Raw genomic sequence first — 24,208 nt, 5'->3', positions numbered from 1 at the left:
CATGTTAGAATTCCCATTTAGCAAAGGCATGGACCAGAACTTCCCTGAGATGCTGCATTAATGCCAACAACTGCCTACCTTCAGATTTCTCCTTACGCAGCAAAAATAAAACCCTACTTGCATAAGCTTTCTGCGCCTTCCAAGTTAGTATGTTTCAAACTTAAACAAGAATCTAACACAGTATGAGGCATGCACCAACACTCAATTATTCATCCATTTATTTAACAAATATTTATTTAGTGGCTATTATGTGCTAGATACTAAGCTAATATAAAAAATACAGCAATGAATAAGACAAGCAAAACAGCTGCTCTTATGGAATCTACATTCCAGTGCAGAAAGTCATGCAAAAAAACACATAAATAAAATTTCTCATAGTGATACATACAGTGACAAAACAAAACAGGCAATGTGATAGATGTGACTCAGGGTGAGATGGAGGTAGGGAGTGATGGGGAAAGGCACTTTAGAGGCACTGGGACCGAAATGAGGAGATAAGCCAATAAGGCAAAAAGATCTGGGTGGAAAAGTATGCCAAACAAAAGAAAAGCAAGTGAACATGTCCTGGGCAGCATTTAGAAACAGACAGAAGGCCAGTGTGCCTAGAGAATAGTGAGTAGGGAAGAGTGGTAAGAGACGAGACAGAGGCGATGGGGAGCCTTACAAGGCAGAAGTCCAAATTTAATTCCAAGGATAACAGATAACTACTAGAAGGTTTCAGTTAATAAATAGTATCTAACCATTTTTAAACAAACATAATACAATACTATGAATTTGACCAGTTCGAGTAATTCCTTATGATTTTACTGTTTAATCCAAGTAACTATTTATTTCAAAGTACTTGTCACAATTGTATCTATTTGTTTAACGTCTGTCTGCCTTAGTAGGTCATGAGCTCCATGAAAAGAGTCCCCATCTCGTGTCACTAAATCCTTAGAGCCAAACACACTGTCTCTTAGAGGGAGTTCAAATACATTTTGTCAAATGAAAGAAATTAATGATGATGGAATGAATATTCCATGGCAAACACTGTGCTCCACACTGAATTAGAACCAGTGCCTGCTTTTAAGATGCTCACTGTCTACTGAGGGAGACCAACATGTAATCAATGAACAATAATACAACGTAATGTGCTGCCCCAGATATGTCAACCAACACTACAGGAACATAAGGGAGAAAGTGACTCACTCTGCTTAAAGATAGGAAAAGAATTAAGAAAGTTTTCAACCAAGAAAGTAATAAGTATTCATTTCCTTGGGATGAATGTTTATACTAAGAAAGAACATCTACATCATGTTCTATTAGTCATGTTAGTTCTACAGCTCACAGAACACATACTCTATTGACAAAATTTTTTTTAATATATTATTGCCATAATATTTCAAGACATCTTGAAAGGGCTTATTCCTAAAATCTTTTAGAATCTTCTCTACATTTTTGTTATTATGTATATCAAGTCCCTACATTGGAAACTTAAATTCAAGACTAAAATATTCATAATATTACTATGCTGGCTATAGGAAAACTTACATGGGGAAACCTACTGTGTTCTGCTTTTTTGCCAGTTACCATCTATTAGAGATAGTGATCAGAACCAAATTTTCATTTATTACGTACTTAGCAGAAATCACCAGAGGCTTTCGTGCTCTCACAAACTTTGGGGGGGAAGGGGTGCATTACCTTACTCTGCATAGAAGTCTCATATGCCATCAAAATACATTAATTTTGCCTATTTCCGCTACGGCACAAATAAAAGCATCCTTCATTTAAAAACAACCAGCCTTATAAGCATCCCAAATACATAAATTTAGTTAAATGGTGCCATCTGGTGACATAAATCCTGCAGCAAATACACAAAGTGGGGAGCCAAGAATGGCAGTTAATCCTCTTGATGACATCCAATCTAAACTGTCAAATTATACATTAACAATGAATGATTAAGACCAAATAACTATGATGCTTTCACATAGATGTTATTTTGAAATAAAAATATTATGTTAGAATGATTATATTGAAAAAATATGTTCTTTTTTAATTCAAACTAAAATGTAATAAAGCACTTATACATATTGATTTTGTAGCACTTGTCACAACTATGTTTAAGTAATTAACTGCATACCTAATTAAGTAATTAACTGCATACCTAGTTTCTTTTCCTCCACTTGATTGCTCTCACTTACCCATCGGACAAGGACCAGTCTCTCTTCTATAGTTTACTGTTGTATCCCCATTGCCTACCACAATGTCTAACACATAACAGGTATTTTAAAATAACTGTTAAGTAAATGAATAAACAAAATTTATCGACGGCCTATTATTATTAAAGGTCCACATACCGGTGGTACAAAATTTAATTGGATATAACTTCAACTCTCAAGCTACACACAGTCTGTTGAAGGGGGTAAAATATATTCAACTTATCAAAGGCAATGTAATAGTGCTTTATGGTACGATGAACAAAATGCTGACAGGCTGCTTAAAGCTGCTAGCAAGTAGGGGCATGGCAGAAGGTGTCAACAGGAGGTGATAAATCCCAAAATGTGGTTATCTACTGTCTCATCCCTCAAATATCCATGGGATCCATGTTAAACTTTATGGGAATGAGAAGTATTCTACTCTAACACAAAGTCTGACATGCCAGCCTCCATAAAGCAGGATAGTACTTTTCTTAAGATGTTGTTACTGGCAGGGTTTTAAGGAAAATACCACTTTACTGTCCATTGTCTTCTAAAGCTTTCCCAAAAGTTCCTCCTCAAACATGATACAGTGAAATTTAAATTTTCAAAGTATCTGAAAGAGAAGTATAAAAGTAATAAAAGCATTTCATCTTGCTCCTTTATCACCTAAATGAAGAACAAATACCCGAAAAGCCTTCAAAATATGAATTGTTCAGCTATACTAAATAAAAAGAAAGTCAAATTAATTTGTACAGTATCATGGAATTTCAATTCACTTCTATTCAAATTCTGAGGTGTTAATAATGCATTCATCATGAAACTGTAATTATCCATTGGAGACGAAACTTTTTCCTCAGTATTACCACAAGATGTCACCCTAAGCCTAACCATCTAACTGTGCAGCTTCCAGCACTGCTGTTTTAGGCATTTTTGTGTGTGTGTGTGCATTCATGAACACTCATTACTAACTGTTAAAAAATTAAAAGTGTCTTTTTCCACTGTCAGTTCCTGGAAGATGGAAAATAAAAGCAAAATACAGGGACTTTAGAAGCAAGGAGGACGTCAATCAAACAGTTCATCTCTATGCTTATCATCTATCGTGCTATTTACCATAAGACCAATCAATGTATCTTACCATTGGATTTTATATTGTTCTTTTAATTTCTTTATTTTTAAAATTTTCCAGAAAAAGCATATATTACGTTTATAATCAGATAAAGTTATACTTTAAAAATAAAAAATAAAAATCCCAATACCTTTGTTACCAGCTTCCACCCTATTATCACTGAACACCTTTATATAATGCTTTGGTGCACTAAAATACTAGTCAAAGTTAGATAAACAGAATTCTGTCCTCAAAGATTATGCCATCTCTGACATATTAGCATTCTTTGTTGGTGTTGTTGTTAAGCATATGATGAAGGACCACAAAGAAGGGTAGCATTCATTTTCAAAGTGATTTTTTCATCTGTAGAAAGAAGGCTTGGTTTCCTGATCACGTCAATGTTATAGCATATTCTGCAATAACAATATTTTACTTTACTATCCATTTGTGTTGGGTTTCTGCATTATGATTACATTCTATTTCTTCAGTTAATTGAGATTCATGCAAGTTATTTCAATGTACTGGCTATCTAAATCTCAGAACAATGGTTGAAGCCACTCACTATCTTCCCTTACTGGTAACAAACAAAGTGGTGAAAGGAATTGGTTCAAACAAAAAGCAAGTTATAGGTCTTAAACAATACACTATTTATCAATGTCTCCCTACTTGTTTATAAAAATATAATCCTTTTCAGGATGCACAGGGCTACATAGAGTCTTAAACAATACTCTATTTATCAATGTCTCCCTACTTATTTATTTATAAAAATATAATCCTTTTCAGGACGCACAGGGCTACATGGTTTTTCTTCTTTTGTGTCCTTAAAGAAAATGTACAGTGAGACCACTCAAATATTCAATAGCAATAAATTAGTAATAGCATTTAGCAACCCACATAGAATTGAACAGAAATTGTTGTATAATGTCGCTCCATTCTTTGCAGTCTAGTTTATCCCAAAACGACTTTTAAAAACCAGCCAAACAAATCTATCCATTCAAAGCTGAACAACAGGATTACTTATATAACAGCTTTTTACAGATTATTGTTGTCTCTCATTTTTTAGGGAAATTCAAACTAGGCCATAGGCTTTTTGTCAAGATATTTATCACTCACTCAAAACAATTACAAAATGCAATTCTTTGTGATTCATTTTCCCTTTTATTCCCCACATAATAATGTTGTGATACCAAATGGTTAAATTATCAAAGTATAGAATTATCTAAAGCATCCAACTACACACTTCCTAAATCAAGTTCAAAAACTCAAACTCTCCAAAGACTTAGCTAGTCTTAGCTAAAAATATCATATAAATCTATTTGGAGATATTGTTATTCAGTTAATGTCCTTTACTAATTATCAACTAGATGAAACTACTAATTTTTAATTGAGAAATTTGTGGCTTAAAAATTGTTCTCTAAACTGCCATTCTCTAATGAAAGGATTGATTTAAATTCTGCAAGAGTCCATTTAGCATTGTTTTTATTTAATACCAGCTAAGATGATTATAGTTATTTGTGTCATTAATTCTTACAAGCCATAAGAGAATATTATAAAGAACTTAATCCACAGGCAAAATAATCCTATAAAGCATTTTTCTTCTATTTTTTATTCAATAGACTGATTTTCAAGTTTTCAGAATGTAATGGTTTTCAAAATTATATTCAGAACATAAAGTTAGAATTTTTGTCAATGTGTAGACATTTACAATAAAGATAAAATATTTTCAAGACTAAACCTCATAAATTCCTGTTTTTAGGTTTTCTTATATCAATAACTGCGACACATGAAAAAGTAATAATAATATCTAGTAGACTCAGTTATTTCTTGAAAATGTACTAGTGAAGCCCAGTAAATTATACAATATAATTGAGGGTTGTTGTTTTTTTAATTATTTAGTTAGTTGGTTGTTTTTGCTGAAGGGAGGTATTTGTTTATATCTTTTGCTACTTTATTTTAACTCAAAATATCATGAAAAAAGAATTAAAAGTTATCTGCATAAATGCAAAAGATATATGTATAAAGACACACATAAATAAACCGTATCCCTGATTTTCTTCACAATCTTTAATAAATTAGAGAATAAACATAAAGTTAAACATTACATAGTTAGCTTCATGGCAAATTGACAAAAAAAATTCCAAAGCACTGAGATTTTAATCAATATACATTTTAATTTGGATCATAAACTTTCATGAGTCGAGGAAAAGAGTATTTTAGTTTTTGTTTTAAGAAGAGAATAAAAGTAGAACTGTGATTCTGAGTAGAATGTGACCCATCATTTTTTCGTGCTGGCAATTCCTTCTCTAGAAGAAGGCAATTTCCTTCCCTACCATATTTGTCCTCAATTTTTTGTAACAAAGTAGTGAGATTTTTTTTTCCTGTGTAAACTTTCCTTCCTATACAAAACAGTCTTTCAACATGTATGTTTTTTAATAATCTACACTTTATTTCTATCCTATAATAATTCTTTTTAGGTTAGCTTTAAATAAGAAAAAAAACAAATCTTTTTTTTCTACTATAAAGAAAAATTATTCCAGTTTTAAATTTGGTTAACATCAGGTTCTCTGACCACATTACTTAAGCTATTAAGCCCAATTTTGACCATTACAATAATACATAATTTTTTAATACATACCTAGCAAAGCTTGGAATAAGCTGCTCCTAAATATACCCATCACCTTTTTAACAGCGTTTTTCAACTGCTGCTCTTCTGGTTTCCTTAATTTTTTGCAGTACTCTTCCAGCAACGATAAAGCTCGGTCAGTATCTGAAAAACATGATTTTAAAATTCTATCTTATGACCTTAGAAAAATAGTAAGCTAACACTAAACTATCCCATAGTTGTATTCTTAATTTCATGACACAAAATAATTTAATAAATCATAAATTCCATAAACTACCACATGAAATTGAGAAGGACATTCAACTCTTAATTTTAAGAACCCACTTTTATTTCTAGAATCCTGTCTTCCAAAAGAACCTGAAACTATGAAACAAAAGTCCTGAGAGCAAAGCTGGCCAAGTGACGATCACATAGCAGACGTGATTCTCTCTTGTCTGAAAAATTATTTGAAAATTGATGACTTCCTACAAAATAATGTCCAGATTCCTTAACTCGACCTGCAAGATCCCCCTCCCATGATCTTTTTACAACTTGTATTTTCAGCCTCATTTCCCACTATGTTTTCCACCCTCTTTATACACACACACACACAGTGCCCAAGTCACATTGGATTACTCACTTTCCCCCTCCACTGCCCACTACACACACACACACACACACACACACACACACACACACACACACACTTTCTCTCTCTACTTCTTACCTTTGCACTTTTCTTTGTTCCTACTGCTCCCTTATTGGAATGTGCTCCCCCATACCACTATCTCTCCCTAGAATCAGTGTGCAATATTGGAAAGGGTTTGTTGTCAACTAGATCTAGGTCTAAAATCTACTTACTGTGTGTGATTTTTAACAAGCTAGCCTTTCTGAGCTTTAACTTCCTCACAGGTCATAGGATTAAATTATGCTATACTTACTATGATGTCTAGCATATAGAAAGCAATCAACAAGTCAACTGAAAACCGACCTTTCCTTAAGTTAGACGTAACTCAAATGCTCTCTCTTCCATAAAGCCATTTCTGACAGTTTAAAGTAATTGCTATCCCCCTTCTTCCAAACCATTTTGCATACACAAACACCATAGGCATTCTTAATACATACTGTTATATCATGGCTTCTTCAATACATGTCTTTACCCCTCACAACACAAAATATCCTTGAAAAAGTCACAAGAGAGACAATGCCTTTGTGTGTAATAGATAACAATGGTCTTTTTTTTTTTATGAGAAGATTTAACTTTATTGTTCCAACATGACGATGTACTTGGAGAATGTCAAGTGACATGCTTTTAACTAAACAATCCTTATGTACCACAAAGAATATAAAAACGGTGACTGATTTACTCAGACCTGAAATGCATTACGAGAGAGGGCAAGACTCACCTTAACCAGTGAACAACTGCTTTCATCACCAACTAGTGTTTTGTAAAATTATGCTTAGAAAGCTTCTGAAGAAAATGGCAACAATTGAAGTGACCAGTAATTTCCTAGTTTTATGACTTATGCATTTTTTTATTTGTTCTCTCTCTGTTTAAGGAGTGACTGTCTGAGGAATTAATATATGCAAACTTTTTAATACACAAGGCACATTTACAAAAATGATTTCTTATGGGTCTCATCTGGAGTGAAAGCCAACTGGAATTATCATCGATTTTCCCCAAGTTCATCCTTTGCCCAGACTCTGCCATGAGTAAGAGCTTTACTTTGAATGAGTGGCACTGCCTGCAATGGTGTTCCTGGCGCTTCTCCACCTGACCTTCTCTTCTTACCTTATGTTTTCAAAGCATATGATGGATCTTCATCAAAATTGCCCAGCTTTGAGGTTCATTCTTTTTCTTCCAGCTTTACTGAGATATGATTGATAAATAGAACAGTATGGATTTAACGTATACGATGTGAAGTTTTAATATAGGTATACATTGTGAAATGATTACCACAAAGACAACTCAATAGTCTTTAAATTTTAAAAGCCCTCTCCCCCTTCCAATCTAACCTTTTCACAGACTAGATACCAATTATAATCACAACAGTTCATATTTATGGAGCACTTTATTTCTTATTTCCTCTCTCCTAAACCTTCCAGCTGTTCTTCCCCACAGCCGTTCTCAGCTGATGATCTGGCTTCCTACGTATATCATGGAAAATCAGAAGAGAACTTCCACAAGCTCCTAATGTAATATCTACTGACTTACCTGTAACTGCACCCCTATATTTTCCTTCCTTTCTGTTATTGTAGATAAAATATTTGTGCTTCGCTCTACAGCCAGCACCTCTACTTGAGCACCTGAACCTCTTCTCTTTAGCCTACTCAAGGACATTGCTCCATCATCAGTTGTTTTCCTCTCCATTCAATCATTCCCATCAGCATACAAATACACTGTAATATCAGTGATTTAAAAAAAAAAAACTTTACTATCCATTCTTCTCCAACTAATTATAGTCCCTATTTCTGCATTCTCTTCTATAGCAAAACTCCATGAATTACTTACTGTCTCTACTTCTTTTCCTTTCATTCTTTCTTGAGTCCACTCTACTCAGACTTTTTTTCCTGTAATTCCATGAAAATAGCTTTTGTCAAATTACCTATCTATCATCTCCACATTACTAAATCCAGCGTTTGATTCTTAGTCATCTCACTTGACCAACAGCAGCATTTAATACTGTTGCAGTCCTTAAACACTTTCTTCACTAGGCGTCAAAGCAGAGGTATACTGGTAAATGTTTTACAACCAGTTCTATGGGTTAAAAAAATGGAAAAAAAGTGTGCATCAATACATCTGTAAATTTATTACTATAAATTTTACTGGTATAAAGGATGTGTAATATGAAATGTACAAACAAAATATCCACCTTCTTATTATAAATTCTATATAGTCAGTTGATTCTCAAGAATATTTTTGCCAAATTCATATAATCGTAGCCAATTTAGGGTTGTAATTGATGAATGAGTAGTTCCAATAGGAATGTTACTTGATATTTTCTTCTGTTACATTAATGAGTAAGATGAAACGAAACAACAAAGATGGCTTATGTGATAAAGCTTCACTCACTCCTTCACCAATGATGTGATTTCTTTGTTGAATCAGATAATTTTCGCATAGCAAACAAATATTTGCTCAATTTCTGTGCTAACCACAATGTAAACACTACACACATAATATACTTTTAACTTGCATTTGCATTATTAACATTTTATCACTTTCTCATTAGGAAAACAATAAATCAAGCCTTGATTTGTAGCAGTTGCAATTTCCAAGGTGTTAATATTCCCACCATGGCCAATTTCAAGCTATCCACATGACGTCACTGAATGCAGACTTGGGAAGAGATGCCCAGCAGCGCACCATCACATAGCTTTTCCATCATACAGAGCAATAGGTGTAAATAACCTAAAGAGCATACATGGTACCAAAAATGTAAAAAAATTAATTAGGAAGTGATGAGTTTTGAGTATTACTTTTCATATAATTTATTAATATTTAATGTAAGCTTATATAATTTCATTTTTAAATGGCTGTGTTTAAAATCAGCCTGTAAATGCTGAGTTGGCTGATTCATCCATAGAAAAGCAGAACAGAAGATGTTGCTATGAGGACAGATGCATCAAACATGACTGATGTGGAACCTGTGGTAAACAGTGTTGCATCTTCAGCAAGGGCAGGCCATCAGAATGCTGGGTTCTGCTGGGACAGGGTTCTGCTGGGACAGGCAGATCCTCAGAGTCGCCCCTCAAACTGGAGGCCCTCTCCAGAAAGATGTAAAAAAGAAAGATGAAGAAACAACACAAGATCAATTGGAAAAGCCCCTAAAATGAAGGTTCATAACCTATCAAAATTGCTGAATTTCTGTACATTGAAAGATTTAATGGCTCTGCTTTCCTAAGATGTTCGATCTGCTAGTGACTATGGTAACATTGCAGTCCTAAGCAACATGTACAAGTATGTAACATGTCTATTAATTGAATTTCACTATCATTCTTTTAAAAAATTAGTTTGCAAATTTATTGAAAATGTAAAAATAGGCTCTTGCAAGTAGGTGTGAGTCTATTCCAGCACACCACTGCTTCCATCGCAGCACTCTCTTCTAGCTTCTCCCCCTATATCATGGCTGCCTCTTCTCAATCACTTTTACTGGTCCTCTTCAGTCCCCAATCCTCTAAACATCTGGATATTTTATCTATTCTTACTCCCTAGGCAACCTTATCTAGTCCCCTGGCTTCAAATACTATCAGTACTCTCAAGACTCCCAAATTTATATCTGCAGCTCAGACCTTTACCCTGAAATCCAGACTCATATCCAACTGTATAATCAACATTTCCATTTGGAAATGGAAGCATCTCAAACTTAACTTGTCAAAACTGAACTCCAGATCTTATCCACCACCCCCAATCTACTTCTCCTGCATTTTTCTCCATCTCTGATCCTTCTAACTGTTCAAGCCAAAAATCATTGGAGTCATCATTCATTCTTCTCCTTCTCTGATTCCCTAGATCTAATTCATCAGTAAATCCAATTGGCTCTACCATCAAATTATATGCAGAATCCTATCACTTCTCCCCACCTCCAGTGCTACCAACTCTGGTCCAGGCCACCATCAGCTATCCCCTGCATTATTGCAGTAACCTCCTACTAGTCTATGTGTGGTCACATTTGCTCTCCTACAGTCATTTCTAAACACAGCAGCCAAAAAGATCATAAGTCACATAACACCACTCCTCAACTCAAACCCTCCAGAGAGTCCCCATTTCCCTCAGCAAAGGCTGCCTCTCTGACTTCAGCTCTTACATCTCTCCTCTGGCTCAGTCTACTCCAACCACACTGGTCTCTCTGCTCTTTCTCAATATACAAGAACTCTCCGGGCCTCTATACTTGCTATTCTGCTTAAACATTCTTTCCTCAAATATCCGTAAAGCTTGTGCCTTCACTTCTTTCATATTTCTGCTCATATGTCACCTTATCAATGAAGTCTTCCCTAATACTTCCATATGATACAGCAAATTTCAAGCTTACTCTCTCAAAAGAAAGGAGAATTTCAATCAGCAGTAATGAATGGACGACATCGTATAATTAGTTTTTTTACAAAGGTTAGAAATATAAAAATGAATATGGATGCATAGGGAGACCTCTCTAATACATCTGCATAGGACTTTAATGTTTTTATTAAAAATTTACACAAATTTAATAATGTTTAATAATTTCATAAAATTAATTTTAAAATTAGTAACATTTTAAAATTAATTTCAATAATTTTAAAATAATTTCATACTTTATCATCATCATAATATTTTTAACAACACTTTAAATCAAGGACAAATATTTGAATTCCTATTTCATCAATAATTAAACGATGAAATGACAGTGGCTTACTGACCTCACCTTCTAACCCATTCCTAACTACTAATGTAAATAATTAATGATATAATTATACTATATATCCCTCAGTACTTATATGTATCTTTGGACTGTAATTATCTGATTATCTCTAGTGCCTCAAGTTTCAGTCTTTTTCATTTCTTCATTTGTTAGATAGTTTTTGGAAATTTTCTAAGTTCCAAGCATCTATTTCTCTTTTTTCTTTTTTTTCTAAATTATAATTTTTAAGCTCTTTTTCACTTCTATGGCATTTTTGTGGGTATTCACTTATTCTGATCTTTTATTCTTGTGTCAGTTCTCAAAAATGTATCAATAATTTGCAAGCAACATCTCCGATAAGGGGTTAATGTCCAAAATATATAAAGAACTCATACAACTCAACAACAAAAAGACAAACAATCCAATTAAAAAATGAGCAGAGTACCTGAACAGGCACCTCTCCCAAGGAAACACAAATAGCCAACAGATATATGAAAAGATGCTCAACTTCACTAGCTATTAAGGAAATGCAAATCAAAACCATAATAAGATACCACCTCACACCTGTTAGAATGGCTATTATCAACAAGACAAGTAATAAGTGTTGGAGAGGCTGTCAAGAAAAAGGAACCATCATACACTGCTGGTGGGAATGTAAGTTGGCACGGCCACTATGGAAAACCAGTTAGTACAGCCAGTATGTAAGTTCCTCAAAAAAATTAAGAATAGAGTTACCACACGACCCAGCAGTCCCTCTTCTGAGTATCTACCCAAAAAATTTAAAAACATTTATTTGTAAAGATATATGTATCCCTACGTTCATTGCAGCATTATTCACGTTGACCAAGACTTGGAAATAATCCAAGTGTCCTTTGATAGATGAGTGGATAAAGATGGGGTTCAGATATACAATGGAATATTACTCAGCCATAAGAAGAGAAGAAATACTGCCATTTGTGACAACATGGATAGATCTTGAGAATATCATGCTAAGCAAACTATGTCAGACCAAAAAATTCAAGAACATATGATTTTACTCATATATGGGATATAAAATAGAAAGCAACAATCAATCAAACAAGACAAACAATAAAAAGCTCATAGACACAGACAAGAGTATGGTTGTTACCAGAGGGAAAGAGGAGTGGGGGAAGAGACATAAAAGGGTAAAAGGGGTCAAATACATGGTGATGAAGGAGATTTGACTTTGGGTGGTGAGCACACAGTGCAATATACAGATGTATTATAGAACTATACAATTGAAACCTATATAATTTTTATTAACCAATGTCACCCTAATAAATTTAATAAAATGTATCAATAGCATTCCCATAACCACATCCACAAATATAATTTGCTACATAAGGAGATTTTCACTAATTCATTCAACACATATTTATTGACTACTTAGAGAAGACACTGTATTGCTTCAAAGATGCTGGATGTTCTCTAAACCAACAGAGCTTATTATACCTCTCATGTCTGTAAGAGAAAAATCTGACACCTAAAAAGAAGACGCTAGAATATAAAAAAAAAACAAATGGTCAATTGGTCAAGACTCTCTCAGACGTAGGCTTTTGAGTGCCATCATCTAGTACTAGAATTGTGGCTGCCCTTTATCACCAACTGGGGTCAATTCCATTATGCCCTTTGTCTCTCGCCACTTAAATTCTTACTTCTGATTAATGAAAGCTTGAGATTGAGAGTAACCTAAAACTACACACCTATACAAAAACAATAAATTAAGCAACAACAAAATAAGCAAGATGATAAGCGTCCTGTTATACAAGCCAAAAATCCCTAGTCAAATGTTGATAGTTACAAGTTGAACAAAGTGGAAAGTTGAAATAATTATCCAAGTAAGTCAAGACTAATATATTCAAATAACCAGGTATAAGTGGAGAATTTTTCAACTGAATTGCCAATATAATGGCCTTGATCCTCCTATTTTCTTCGTTAAAGGAACTCTATCTTCCTGGGATTCCTGAATCTACTGAAAGAATGAAACTAAATTTGGATTACCTGAAGGTAGGCACAGGAGGAAACAGGGGGAAATAATTTTTTGTATAAAATTTTTTGCATGAAATGTGCAATGCAAAGGATACAGTGAATGTTACGTAAGTGAAACTGTAGGTAATCATGTGTCTGTTAATTAAGGTTCAACTCTTTTAGGTTTAAGAATAGCATTATAAATAATTTTAAACAGCTAATGGCAATAGTGCTAACAAATGAACTTTTAGAAAGAAGGAAAGGATAACACAAAATTACTCGCCACAACAAAAAACAAAGAAGAATTATAGAGTACATGTTAGGAAAACTAAGATCAAAGTATAGTAGAGGAAAGGATAAATAAACAAATCTTTGAGAGCAAAGCATTTAGAACAATGAAATTCTTTACATATGATGCAACATTTTTTACAGTTTAGAAAGAACTTTTACATGCATTATCTTATCTGATTCTCATCACTGAGAAGTCATTTTATGCCTGTTATACATAAAACTGAAATTCACAGTGGCTTATCCAAGATCACAGAGCTACTAAATAATGGATTTAAAGCTTAATTCTAAACCTTTTGATTCTAAGTATAGTGTTCTCTCCACAATACCACCCTTCATCCTCCAGAAAGAGTTGAGCATATTTCTATGAAAATAAATAAATAAAATGACCAATCAGATATAAAATGTATCACTGAATTTTAGTATCTAAGGTTACATATTGAACTACTAATTTTCACATGTGTTTACTAAAAATTGTATTCATAACATACAAATGAAAATGGTCCCATCTTTAAAAGTCTGATAGATAGAAATAATAAATTCTTTCATTCATTGATCAAATATTTATTAAGCATCTTACTATGTTCCAGATATCAGGAACTCAATACTGAACAAGATAGGCAATATTCTACCTTCTCAGAGATCTTTGTCTAAAAGTAAAGATAATTAAATAGGAAATTTCAACAAAGTGAAAAGTAAATTAGAGTGCAATAATGCTATGATGAGGTACAAGACATGGAAGTAAGTTGATGCCACAAAGACCATGTTAAGTTTGGCCTTATACCCAACGAGGAATAATAACAAGCCATGAAAGATTTTTAAATGAAGATAAGCGTGACCATTTTTTAAAGTTCTAAAAAGATCACCTTAATTACAGTGTGATATATATCAATTAAAACAAGCAAGAACAATTAGGTTTTCTTTTCTCTCATACCATTTTTAATGAATATATGCAAAACTGCAGCCCCAATTTTGACTGTTACTTATGAGACATTATGACTAGCAAATAAAAATATTTTATTAGCTGAATTCTTATTGTTGATGTCATTGTTTCTGTTATTTTGTAAATTGAGGATAGTCATATGAAAATAATAAAATGATGAATGCCAACAGAAAAGTTACCTTTGTATCAGGTCTTTATAAAGAAGTTTTTTAATATTAAAAGTTACAGTTCAAGGTGATAAAACAAAGGTGTCATGTCATTACTAGTAAGATTAGCTAGCATTTGGTAAACAATGCGAAGCATTCTGCATAGATCACCTTATTCAATCTTTACAAGAACCCTATGTAACACTACTATACACATTTTGCAAATGAGGAAACTTAAATTGAGAGAAATGAAGTAATTAGTCCAACGCTACACAACCAGTAAATGCTTGAACCGGGATTCGAACCTTGGTCTATCTCTCACCAAAGTCCATACTTTTTTATGTATTATGCCATTCTGAAACTTTACTTATTGGGAAAGGATCACACTGTTTCTTTTTTCTGTAATTGTCCTTAGCAATTATACTTAATCCCCTCAACCCCCCTTTCCCCCAAAAAAAATACTTAATATACTTCAACAAACACCTGTTCATTAGGATATTTCCTCTATTGAAACAAAGAGATATTAGTATAAAATAGTGAATTTACATTACTACCTTTCAGATAAGCCATGTTTTCATATTTTCTATAGAATTGAAGAGAACAATGGGAAAAGTGTAAGATTAAATAGTGATAAATAGAAAGGTAAAAAAGAGCAAATTACATTTCAACTGAATGTTGAAATATGCATCATTCCAGTTGTAGTAAATGAGAAAAATGGAAAAAATTGATAAAACTTGAATTTAAACTGTGGGAAAAATTGCCAGATTTAAGGCAGATCTAAAGACTACAGTCATTTTGTACATACTAGATGGTTTACAAATTACTTTAGTATCATTGAAAGAGAAAAAATACTCCTAAAAAATGCTATCAAAATCTATAAAAAAGTACAGGATGGCATTTCCTGTCTGTAAGCAGTTGTGTCCTTGCCATATCTAAGCAGGCTTGCGCCAGAAGTTGACCAGACTCTCCTACTTACAAAATAATTTTTACATGGACTAGATAGTTTTACTATCATAATAATCCTAAAATGTGAGTATTATTAGTATGTATAGTCATGTTTCAAGATGAGGAATTTGGAACTCGATCTGTTTATTTTCTTTAGATAATATAGCCAGCTGATGGTAAAGACTAGATTCCATCCCGGGGCTCTTTCCATTGCAACATAAGGCCTTTCAATTGTTCAAAGAACACCACAGTCATACAGTGAAGAGAGCATTAGATGAGCTCTGGGTCCTAATTCTATCACTAACTAACCTTACAAAAGTGAAATTCATATGCATTATCTTATTTGACGTGGAAAAGAAACAACATATATTATGGGAGAAAAATGTATTAAACCCCTTTTAGAAAAGGAAACTAAAGTTCAGAAGGATTACATGATTTCCAGAAGATCACCTGGTGACATCATCATAAGAAGACATGTCAACTTGATCGTACATGTGGGATATTGGCATTTTGAGATGTGAATGTTTTCCTTTCTCTAAATTTTCCCATTCCCTTTCTTCTCATTCAAGCGGGTAACTAGTTTTGTACTTTATTGCCTCAGGGGAGGGATTTGCCAGGAGAGAAAATGGATTTGCCAGGACAGAAATGACAAAAAGTCATTCTACTTTTTGCTTTCCCAAAGCCTAAGGCCTCAGAATAAAAGAAGAGTTTGTTACAGAGATAAAAGAGATTCTCTGTTTTACGCAGAGAGAGAGGGAGATATATCATAACCCACCCCCAAACCCGCCAGTCTAGAAAAAGATTTTCTCAGCTGAAGAAAAGAGAGAGAAGTCTTTGGATCCCAAGGCAGCAGGGATCTAGGCTCTGCTTCCTGGCATTGCCTGGAAGCCAGTAAGACCCCAGAGAGGAATGATGTCACAATGCATCTAAGTAAACAGAAACAAATTCTGGGGGGAAAAATCCCTGTCTTAGAAGTAGCAAATCGCTGCCAGACCAGAAAGCACTATCTAGACACAAACACTCATGTCTCAGAGAAAGCAATTATGTGTACATAATCAATGACCAGAGCACAGCCCCATTCCAGGTGGAACTCTACCATAACCCCAGAGAAGTAGGGAAAACCTCAAAATACAGTGGAGTGATTTTGTCTACCGTTCAGTGACTGAGACTCAGAAATAAAGTTTAACTATAGAAAATAAATGGGTATTTCTTACATACCTAAGTTTATACACTGAGAATCCATCTCGGTGACATCTGATCTTGTCTCTTCTTCTAGAAGCCACGTCTTCTGACTATCGGTCTAGGTTTTTCCCCACAATATTACTGCCATTGATGATGATGATGAAGGAGAAGGAGAAGGAGAAGGAGAAGGAGAAGGAGAAGGAGAAGGAGAAGGAGAAGGAGAAGGAGAAGGAGAAGGAGAAGAAGAAGAAGAAGAAGAAGAGGAAGAAGATAGATGCTGTGGTGATATAGTGGCAAAGGAAATAAATAATGATGTGAAACAGCACCTTACTATTCCCCACATTGCCTGGTAAACCTCTACTGGTCTTCTGTGTCTCATCTTTACTGTCATATATCCCAGAAAGAATTCCCTGACTCCCCTAGATGAGGGTGGGTGCTCTCCGTCTGTTTCCGTGACACAGAGTGTTAACCTGTGTTAACACAACATTGAAATTGTCTGTTTCCACATCTGTCCACCTTATAAACTTTAAGCACCATAAAAGCAGAAACTGAATATCATTTCCCACTGCAAAATATGTTCCTAGCACAGTGCCCGGTACATAACAAGCATTCAATAAATCTTGTTGAGTGGATAAATAATTGAATAAATAAATGGAAGTAAAGCCATTGCCTAAAATACATATACGATTTTACCTTTTAAAAGAATGCATAGTTTATTACCTTGAGGAATTTTAAATAGAACAGAACCTAACAAGTTTATTCCAAGTCTTATCACATTTTAAATGATAAAGATATTATACCTCTCCAAAATGATAGGCCTCAGAATCTTCCCCTAACAGCGGTATGGCCTCAGTACCTAGCAAGATGAGGTCGTCAGAAGAAATAGGATACAAATCTTACCCATAATCTTTGAAAGTGTTAACTTAGTAATACATTTTCACAGGATTTACTACTTTATAGTACATCATTCCTTTTGGTCTTAAATCCTAAAACAAATGGGGTCAGGAGAACTGTTTCATAATGGAGGTGATTTGGCTAAAATTCTTGAAATAGCTTTGAGAAACTTACTAAACACTGAACTTATGCAGAAAGCTTACTACTTGGAATTCAGAATGACTGACTGGACAGAAGAGACTAGGTAAAACTCATGATCCTTTGCTGACAAAGCAACCTACATTGAGGATACAGAGCCCTTGTGCCTTGACTGCTACAAATTCCTGAGCAGAAATTAGAGCCGGGGAACAGGTCCTCCTCCCCCAGTAAAATAAAAAAAAAAAAAAGGGAAAAAAATTTATACATCTCAGCCTTATACTAAAAAAATATTTTATAATCACTGACATGGTTATACAGTAAATATTAAGAAATAAGAGCATATAAAGAGAGTATATAATTAAGAAAGAAGAGCATTCTTGTAGTTTAGTGAATATATTGTTATTGAAGAGTGAGAGATTGATTGATTGATTGATTGATTGATTGATTGATTGATTGGCAAAGGTATGAATTAATTGAATGCCTTAATTCAATGTTTCAAAAATCCAAGATTTTGTTGATATCTTCTCACTGACTAGATTCTTCCACCCAAAGAAATAACCAATAATTGGCTTAAAGGAGAGATCAAATATTCTATCATGCATGGAGCACTTGGGCAGTTGCCCAAAAACCTAACCATTCAAATATTTTTTGGTATAAAGTCATTAGTATATCATTTGCACACTTTCCCAATACATAAGAACTATAAAATAATTTCAATTGACAGATCATCTTAGCAATATGCCTACTGATTGCTTCATAACATACTCCTAATCAGTAGTTGAATATAAAAAATATTCTATTTCTCTCACCAGATGCTCTCTTTATGACTCCTCAATTGATAAGTATTTTCCAACATCAAGAGTCTTTGGCTTCATGATTTGCAATAATTCTCTTAACCAAGGTCAAAATAACCCCTTTGAGAGATTTGAAGTCTAAAAATTCTTTAGTAAATTACTTATTTTACTCTGACTTACAGAAATTGAAAAAGTTTGAAAACTGCCGTTTTCCATCCCTCTCTGGGAAAATTCAGTGCTTAATTCTTTTGTGTTTTACTGGCTGGGAAAATTAAAAAAAAAAAACCCATGAAGTTTTGTGAAATGGAAAAAACATCTGGATATAAAACTGGTATATTGAAAATTCAAGCACAAATTTGGTAAAGTATATGCAAAAGGAATAAAGCAGCTACTCGGGCGGGTGCAGCCAACAAATTACGGTACATATTTTTCCCTTTAGAATCTGCAAAACAATTATTTTAAGAAGTTAAGAAAAGCTAGAGAAATAGAGAATATACCCAGATAATGAAAGGCAAACAGAAATTAGTAACATCCTATAAAAAAGAAATTAAGTGAAAAAGTGCAGGAAACAGACAATGAATAAAGAAAACTTGAAATGAGGAAGGAATAAACAAAAGATTTCTGGGTCCCTTCCGCAGAGAGAGGAAGAAAAAAAAGAAGGAAAGTGACATTTTTGTGAAGTATACAGTCAACCAAAAGGAAAGACTGTGAACCCAGGAAACAACACTCTCAATGTCAAGGACGCCCATGAGATATATGGCAACATCATGTCTTTGAACTCTAACTACACAACGTTCTTCAGCTTTCTGTAAAAAGAATACTGTCAAAATATATGAATTATTAAAATGGTAGTATTTAACTTTCCACACTTGGTAAAAATAAGTTTATACACACTTCATTATATCACTGAGAACAGCTGCAAAAAAAATTCAAAGGAAATAAAATGTTATATAAATGAAAAATGTCAGGTAGACTTCTTTACCCACTTAAAAGAAGCTCAGAAGGTAACTAACGGGATAATTTTTAAAACACACAGAAATGAAGTGAGCACCAATCTCAAAGTACTGAAAGCACTGATTTCTTTACATACTTAATGAAAAGAGAAAAAAAACTACTCAAAAAAGAAACTTCAACATACTAAAAGATTCTGGTGAAGCATCTTGTTAAAACATCAACTTTCCACTGAAAACACGGGGAAGGACACAATTATCATTCACTTTTATTTCTTACTTTAATCCAACATGAAATCAGATCAGATCAACAAGTCCACTTGAAATAGCCCTTTACACTACATCATGATCTTACATCATATCAGAGAATGCTAATACAACTTTTCCTGGATTGGCCCCGAATTTTCAAAATTAAAAGAGGTCAAAGACTCAGTTGGGAACAAATCAAGTTCCTACTGTAGAACAGAGAAGCCTGAATGAAAAGCAACTCTTGGGGGGAAAATCTCTAACAGAGAAATAAAGAGTCTTCTGTTGATAAAACTGAGATCTGTAAAAATGTGAAGAGTAGGGTCGAGGAGGTAGGGAGTTATGTCATAGAGCAAAAGAGGAGTGAGTACAGGGGTTTGAGGTACAGCAGTTTTGCTTATCTAAGAGCAGTCAACACTAGTGCCTAAAAATGGACTTAATGAGATGTCAGACCCATTCCCACTTCCCATCATGGTTGTATGTTACCAACCAGAGAATCTCCTCTGTACTTTTACAATAACATACAAAATAAACACCAAATGAAATCTGTCCTATGAAAATTTATTTTAAGATACTTATTGTTAAAATTACAGTAATCTAGCTCTTCCATCATATCTACCAGATGTCACAATGAAGAAAGAAAAAAGATTCAAGATGACAAAGGATAGTACTCTTTGCAGAATAAATCTAGGTTATATTTTAGTTATATTTTAGAAATAGTACAAAAATAAGCTTAGTCAATTAAAAATATAATGCACATGTCACAATTTATTTGGCTAGTTGTGTAAAGATTCAAAAATAAATCTTAATACTACTGGTTTTAAGAGATTAAAAACAAGATAAATTGTTTTTCTAAATAGATTAAAAGAGATCCATTCATAAAGTAAATTACATATGCATATACTTTAGTATAACCCAAATATATACTTGTTTTGCTAATTAGAACTTGTTGATTCCTTAAAAATTTGATCCATTACAAGCAATTCATTGTTAAAGAAGTTAGAGAGAAAAGGAGGGATGGAGGGATGAAGGGGGGAAGAGGGAGGAAGGAAGAAAGAGGGAAAAGGGAAATAAAAATTAAATTACTTCTCATAAAGTATAAGTTTCAATAATGTATGAGCAATTTTTGTAACTTCCTTTAAAGGTAGAAACTTTTAAGAGACTCAGTCTATTGGATTTAAAAACCTTAAAATCACCGACTAAGTTAAGTTACACCTAAAATATCAGTTGCACTTCCTCCTCCTCCTTCCTAGATTCCTTTTTATCCCTTTATATCTCTCTCCCTCTCCCTCGCCCCATCTCTCTCTCCTCTCTCTCTCTCTCTCTCTCTCTCTCTCTCTCTCTCTCTCTCTCTCTCTCTCTCTCTCTCCACACACACACACACACAATGTGTTTAATTCAATTACAAGTCTAAAAGAAAGTAGTCCAATAGGGACAATGTCTTGAGAACAATAAATGGTAGAAAGAATTAAAATACACTGTTAAGTTAAATAAGTCAAAGAGCCATATCATTTATTGGCTACATTACCAAAACCACTCTTGTTCCAGACAAGCCACTAATGTCAGGTCTAGACAGGTGTGGCTCCAAAATCTCATAGAGAGTTTACAAGTATTTCTCTCGGTGACAATGAGGGACACTGGGATTGAGAGAAGGAAATAATCCCAGCCTTAAATCCCAGTGCACAAAAGGACATTGCTAGGTGTTTCAAAAATTTTATATATCATTTTCCATCTCTACTGATAACAGTTGGGTAAAGCATCTCACTGATCATGCGTTTTCTCAATGCACCTTCCAAATCCACAGGTAGACGGATTAAACATCATGCAGAGCCAGGCTACACTTTAACCTTCACGCTGAACTTTAGTTTCAGGTTGTAGCAACTCATATAACTGGGCAATATTTGGATCTACGCTAGCCCATTATAGTAGAGTTCAGTGGTGTTCATATAAATTTTGGTTCAAAACTCTCAAGAAAACTATAGTTGATCTGATCTTCTGTACATGGCCAAAAAAAAAAAAAAGAAAAAAGAAAAAGAAAAGCTGGTTTCACTTGTTTCACTAGGATCCTTAGGAACCAAGTTAACCTGGGATAGATCCAGGCTAAAGTAAATCCCAAGATCTGAGCTATAATAAACTATATGTCAGGAACCCATTGGCTCTTGATCAATTTCAGGAATGGATAAGTGGTAGGAGTCAGGTGTTCGCCTCACTTGAAGAACTTGCCAATCATGTTATTGGATATTGCATACATCTGAAAAAGCACACAGTTACCCAAATTGTCCTTTATCACAAAAGTGAAGATTTACACTAGAGTAAACCCAAATATGAAATCTATTTTCAACCAAAATATAAATAATAAATGTATAATTTGTTTTCAGTGCAGTTTTGCTATCTTTTACAACCATGTAATTCACTTGATAATTACTAAAACCATGACGAAAAACACTGTACAAGTTTCGTTCTTAAAGATTTTTAAAAGTGACCTTTAACAAACTAAGAAAACAAGCTGAAGAAAATCCCAAATCTATGGTACCAAATCTATCCTTATTATAAATGGTGATTTAGACAACCTGATTTATGAAGTCATGAATGTCTATAATTAAATACTATAGTCCTACTTCATTTCACGTTAGCAAAATTATATTACTGAACGATGTGCCACAGAAAAGACATTCTTATAATAAATATTTCCCCAAGCCCAAGCAAAATTTTACTCTCAAATGGAATGCAATTTAAATTGCAAATACCAGAACCAAGAAAAGGGAGAAACATATATTACATAAAAAGCCTCATAGCCCACCTTTCTTCTTGACTGGCATTCTTGGGTCCTTCTACTGCCACAGGATGCAGGATCTCTTTTCCGGTCTCAACTTGATCCAACTGGATTGAAGCCAAGAGCCAGGTAACTGTTGCAAACCACTTCACCTGTTTAGTTTTGAAATCCAGGCTGTCTTCTTTCAGGTAAAGAAAAAATAGCGTGTCTTTTCCACAATTAAACTTTTGACACTGCCCACAGAGTTTAGTGAAAAATAACTTTTGAGTTTTTCAAGTTTTTCAATTTTTATAAAATATTCTGTTTTTTAAAAAGCTGATAAAATTATTGTAAGCATACAAAATATTATTAAAACTCCTCTTCAGGCAGCAACATTTTTGGAGATCAATGACTAACTCAATTAAGGCACAAACCAAATTTACAAAGCTGTTTCATCACTCAATACATGATCTAATTCAAAAATGAACTGGTTGATGAAAAAGATCCTCAATTCTTTAGAGAAAAATTTAAACACCCCTCCAAAAAATAAAAATACTTTTAAAAACCTCTTTGACTGGTCTCTAAAAAGGTGGGTGAGTTTGAACAGTTTCCTGGGGCAGAACACAGACTGAAAGGCCCCTGTCTATTTACTGGACCAGAAGTTCCAGATCTCGCCCCCTCAGTAAGACAGGATCCAGCTTGCTGTCACTTTCATTTTTATTTCTTCTGTGTTCTCCAAGCCCCTCAGGCTTGATCCTTAATGCCCCTCTGATTCTGATCCTCCCGTGTATTAACCGAGAGGACTGAAAAGAAGGAAAGCAATCCCTTGGCATGGAGACATTAAAGTGACAGTGCTACTCAATGGGCACTTGATGCAGGATGAGTTGGCGAAGCAAATATCTTCACACTGGAGTCATTCACATCATGCCATCTCTTCGCATCCAAGCAGCTGCCTATCCAGCGAGGAAAAACACTGAGACTGCTCCAGAGAAGTCAAACCTTCCCGCAAAGGTGTTTTCTGAGACGCTGTAGTAATATTAGGCATGTGAGCGCAAGCTGTGCAGAGAGGGTTCGCGATTTCCTAAATGAGAGTGTTCGGCTGTTGGCTTCCACATTCACCCTTTCTCTCAATCTCTCTCCAAACTACCCACCTTCCTTGTGCAGAAAAGACAAGAAATCTGTGCTACCGCTGGCCACCCCTACCCACACCCCGGTCTTATATAGAAGAGCACAGAAATGTCCTGCACCCTCCAAGCGATGAAGTGTTTCCTCAGGCAGGAGAAACAGCAGCACTAGAAATTATATAACTCTCGGATTTGGCTTCTCTAAGACATGGAGGCTGGAGGGTCGGGGGTTGCTGGTCTGGGAGATACTGCTGGGCACTGAGCGTGCACAGAAAGGCGCCAGGCCTCCTTGCTGCGCCCCCCACCCCGAGACACTGGCTGGCACGGGGGTCTTCTCGGGAATTAGGGGGCAAATTTCCCTCTGGTCCCTTTCCAAGCGGAGTGAAAGGATGGAATACGAGGGCACTAAATATTAGGGAGAGGAGTCAGTAGGCTGCGAGGGGAGGAGGCCAGTCGGGGCTGCCCTGGCGGCCGGGTGGGCTCAGGGGAGGAGGTGCCTGGGAAGCCAGAGCCTTAACACAAGGGCCAAGCCAGAGGCTGAGCTCCCTCAAGGAGTGA

At 34.7% G+C, this 24,208-nt stretch overlaps 1 protein-coding gene and 1 pseudogene across 7 annotated transcripts in view; one reads left to right on the top strand and one right to left on the bottom strand.

Moving 5' to 3' along the window:
- DLG2 (discs large MAGUK scaffold protein 2) overlaps positions 1–23,784 on the bottom strand; it is a 1,894,072-nt gene extending 1,870,288 nt beyond the window's left edge. For 2 of the 7 annotated variants that reach the window (XM_074335659.2, XM_074335660.2), the window contains exons 1-2: positions 22,575–23,782; positions 5,918–6,049 (exon numbers count right to left, since the gene is read on the bottom strand). In XM_074335659.2, coding sequence (XP_074191760.2) covers positions 5,918–6,049; positions 22,575–22,593 — 151 coding nt within the window. In that variant the 5' untranslated portion in view covers positions 22,594–23,782. Of the gene's footprint in view, positions 1–5,917; positions 6,050–22,574 lie in introns of all 7 variants that reach the window. The other 5 variants (XM_088791538.1, XM_088791536.1, XM_074335661.2 and 2 more) reach the window with 5 other exon arrangements.
- LOC148755819 (cAMP-dependent protein kinase inhibitor beta pseudogene) lies at positions 9,496–9,721 on the top strand (annotated as a pseudogene).
- Positions 23,785–24,208: the final 424 nt, after the last annotated feature.

The sequence above is a fragment of the Rhinolophus sinicus genome, chromosome 14 (genome assembly GCF_057876585.1).
Source record: "Rhinolophus sinicus isolate RSI-liver-muscle chromosome 14, RSI-T2T, whole genome shotgun sequence".
Lineage (NCBI taxonomy): Eukaryota > Metazoa > Chordata > Mammalia > Chiroptera > Rhinolophidae > Rhinolophus > Rhinolophus sinicus.
This window is presented reverse-complemented; position numbering and strand designations above follow the sequence as displayed.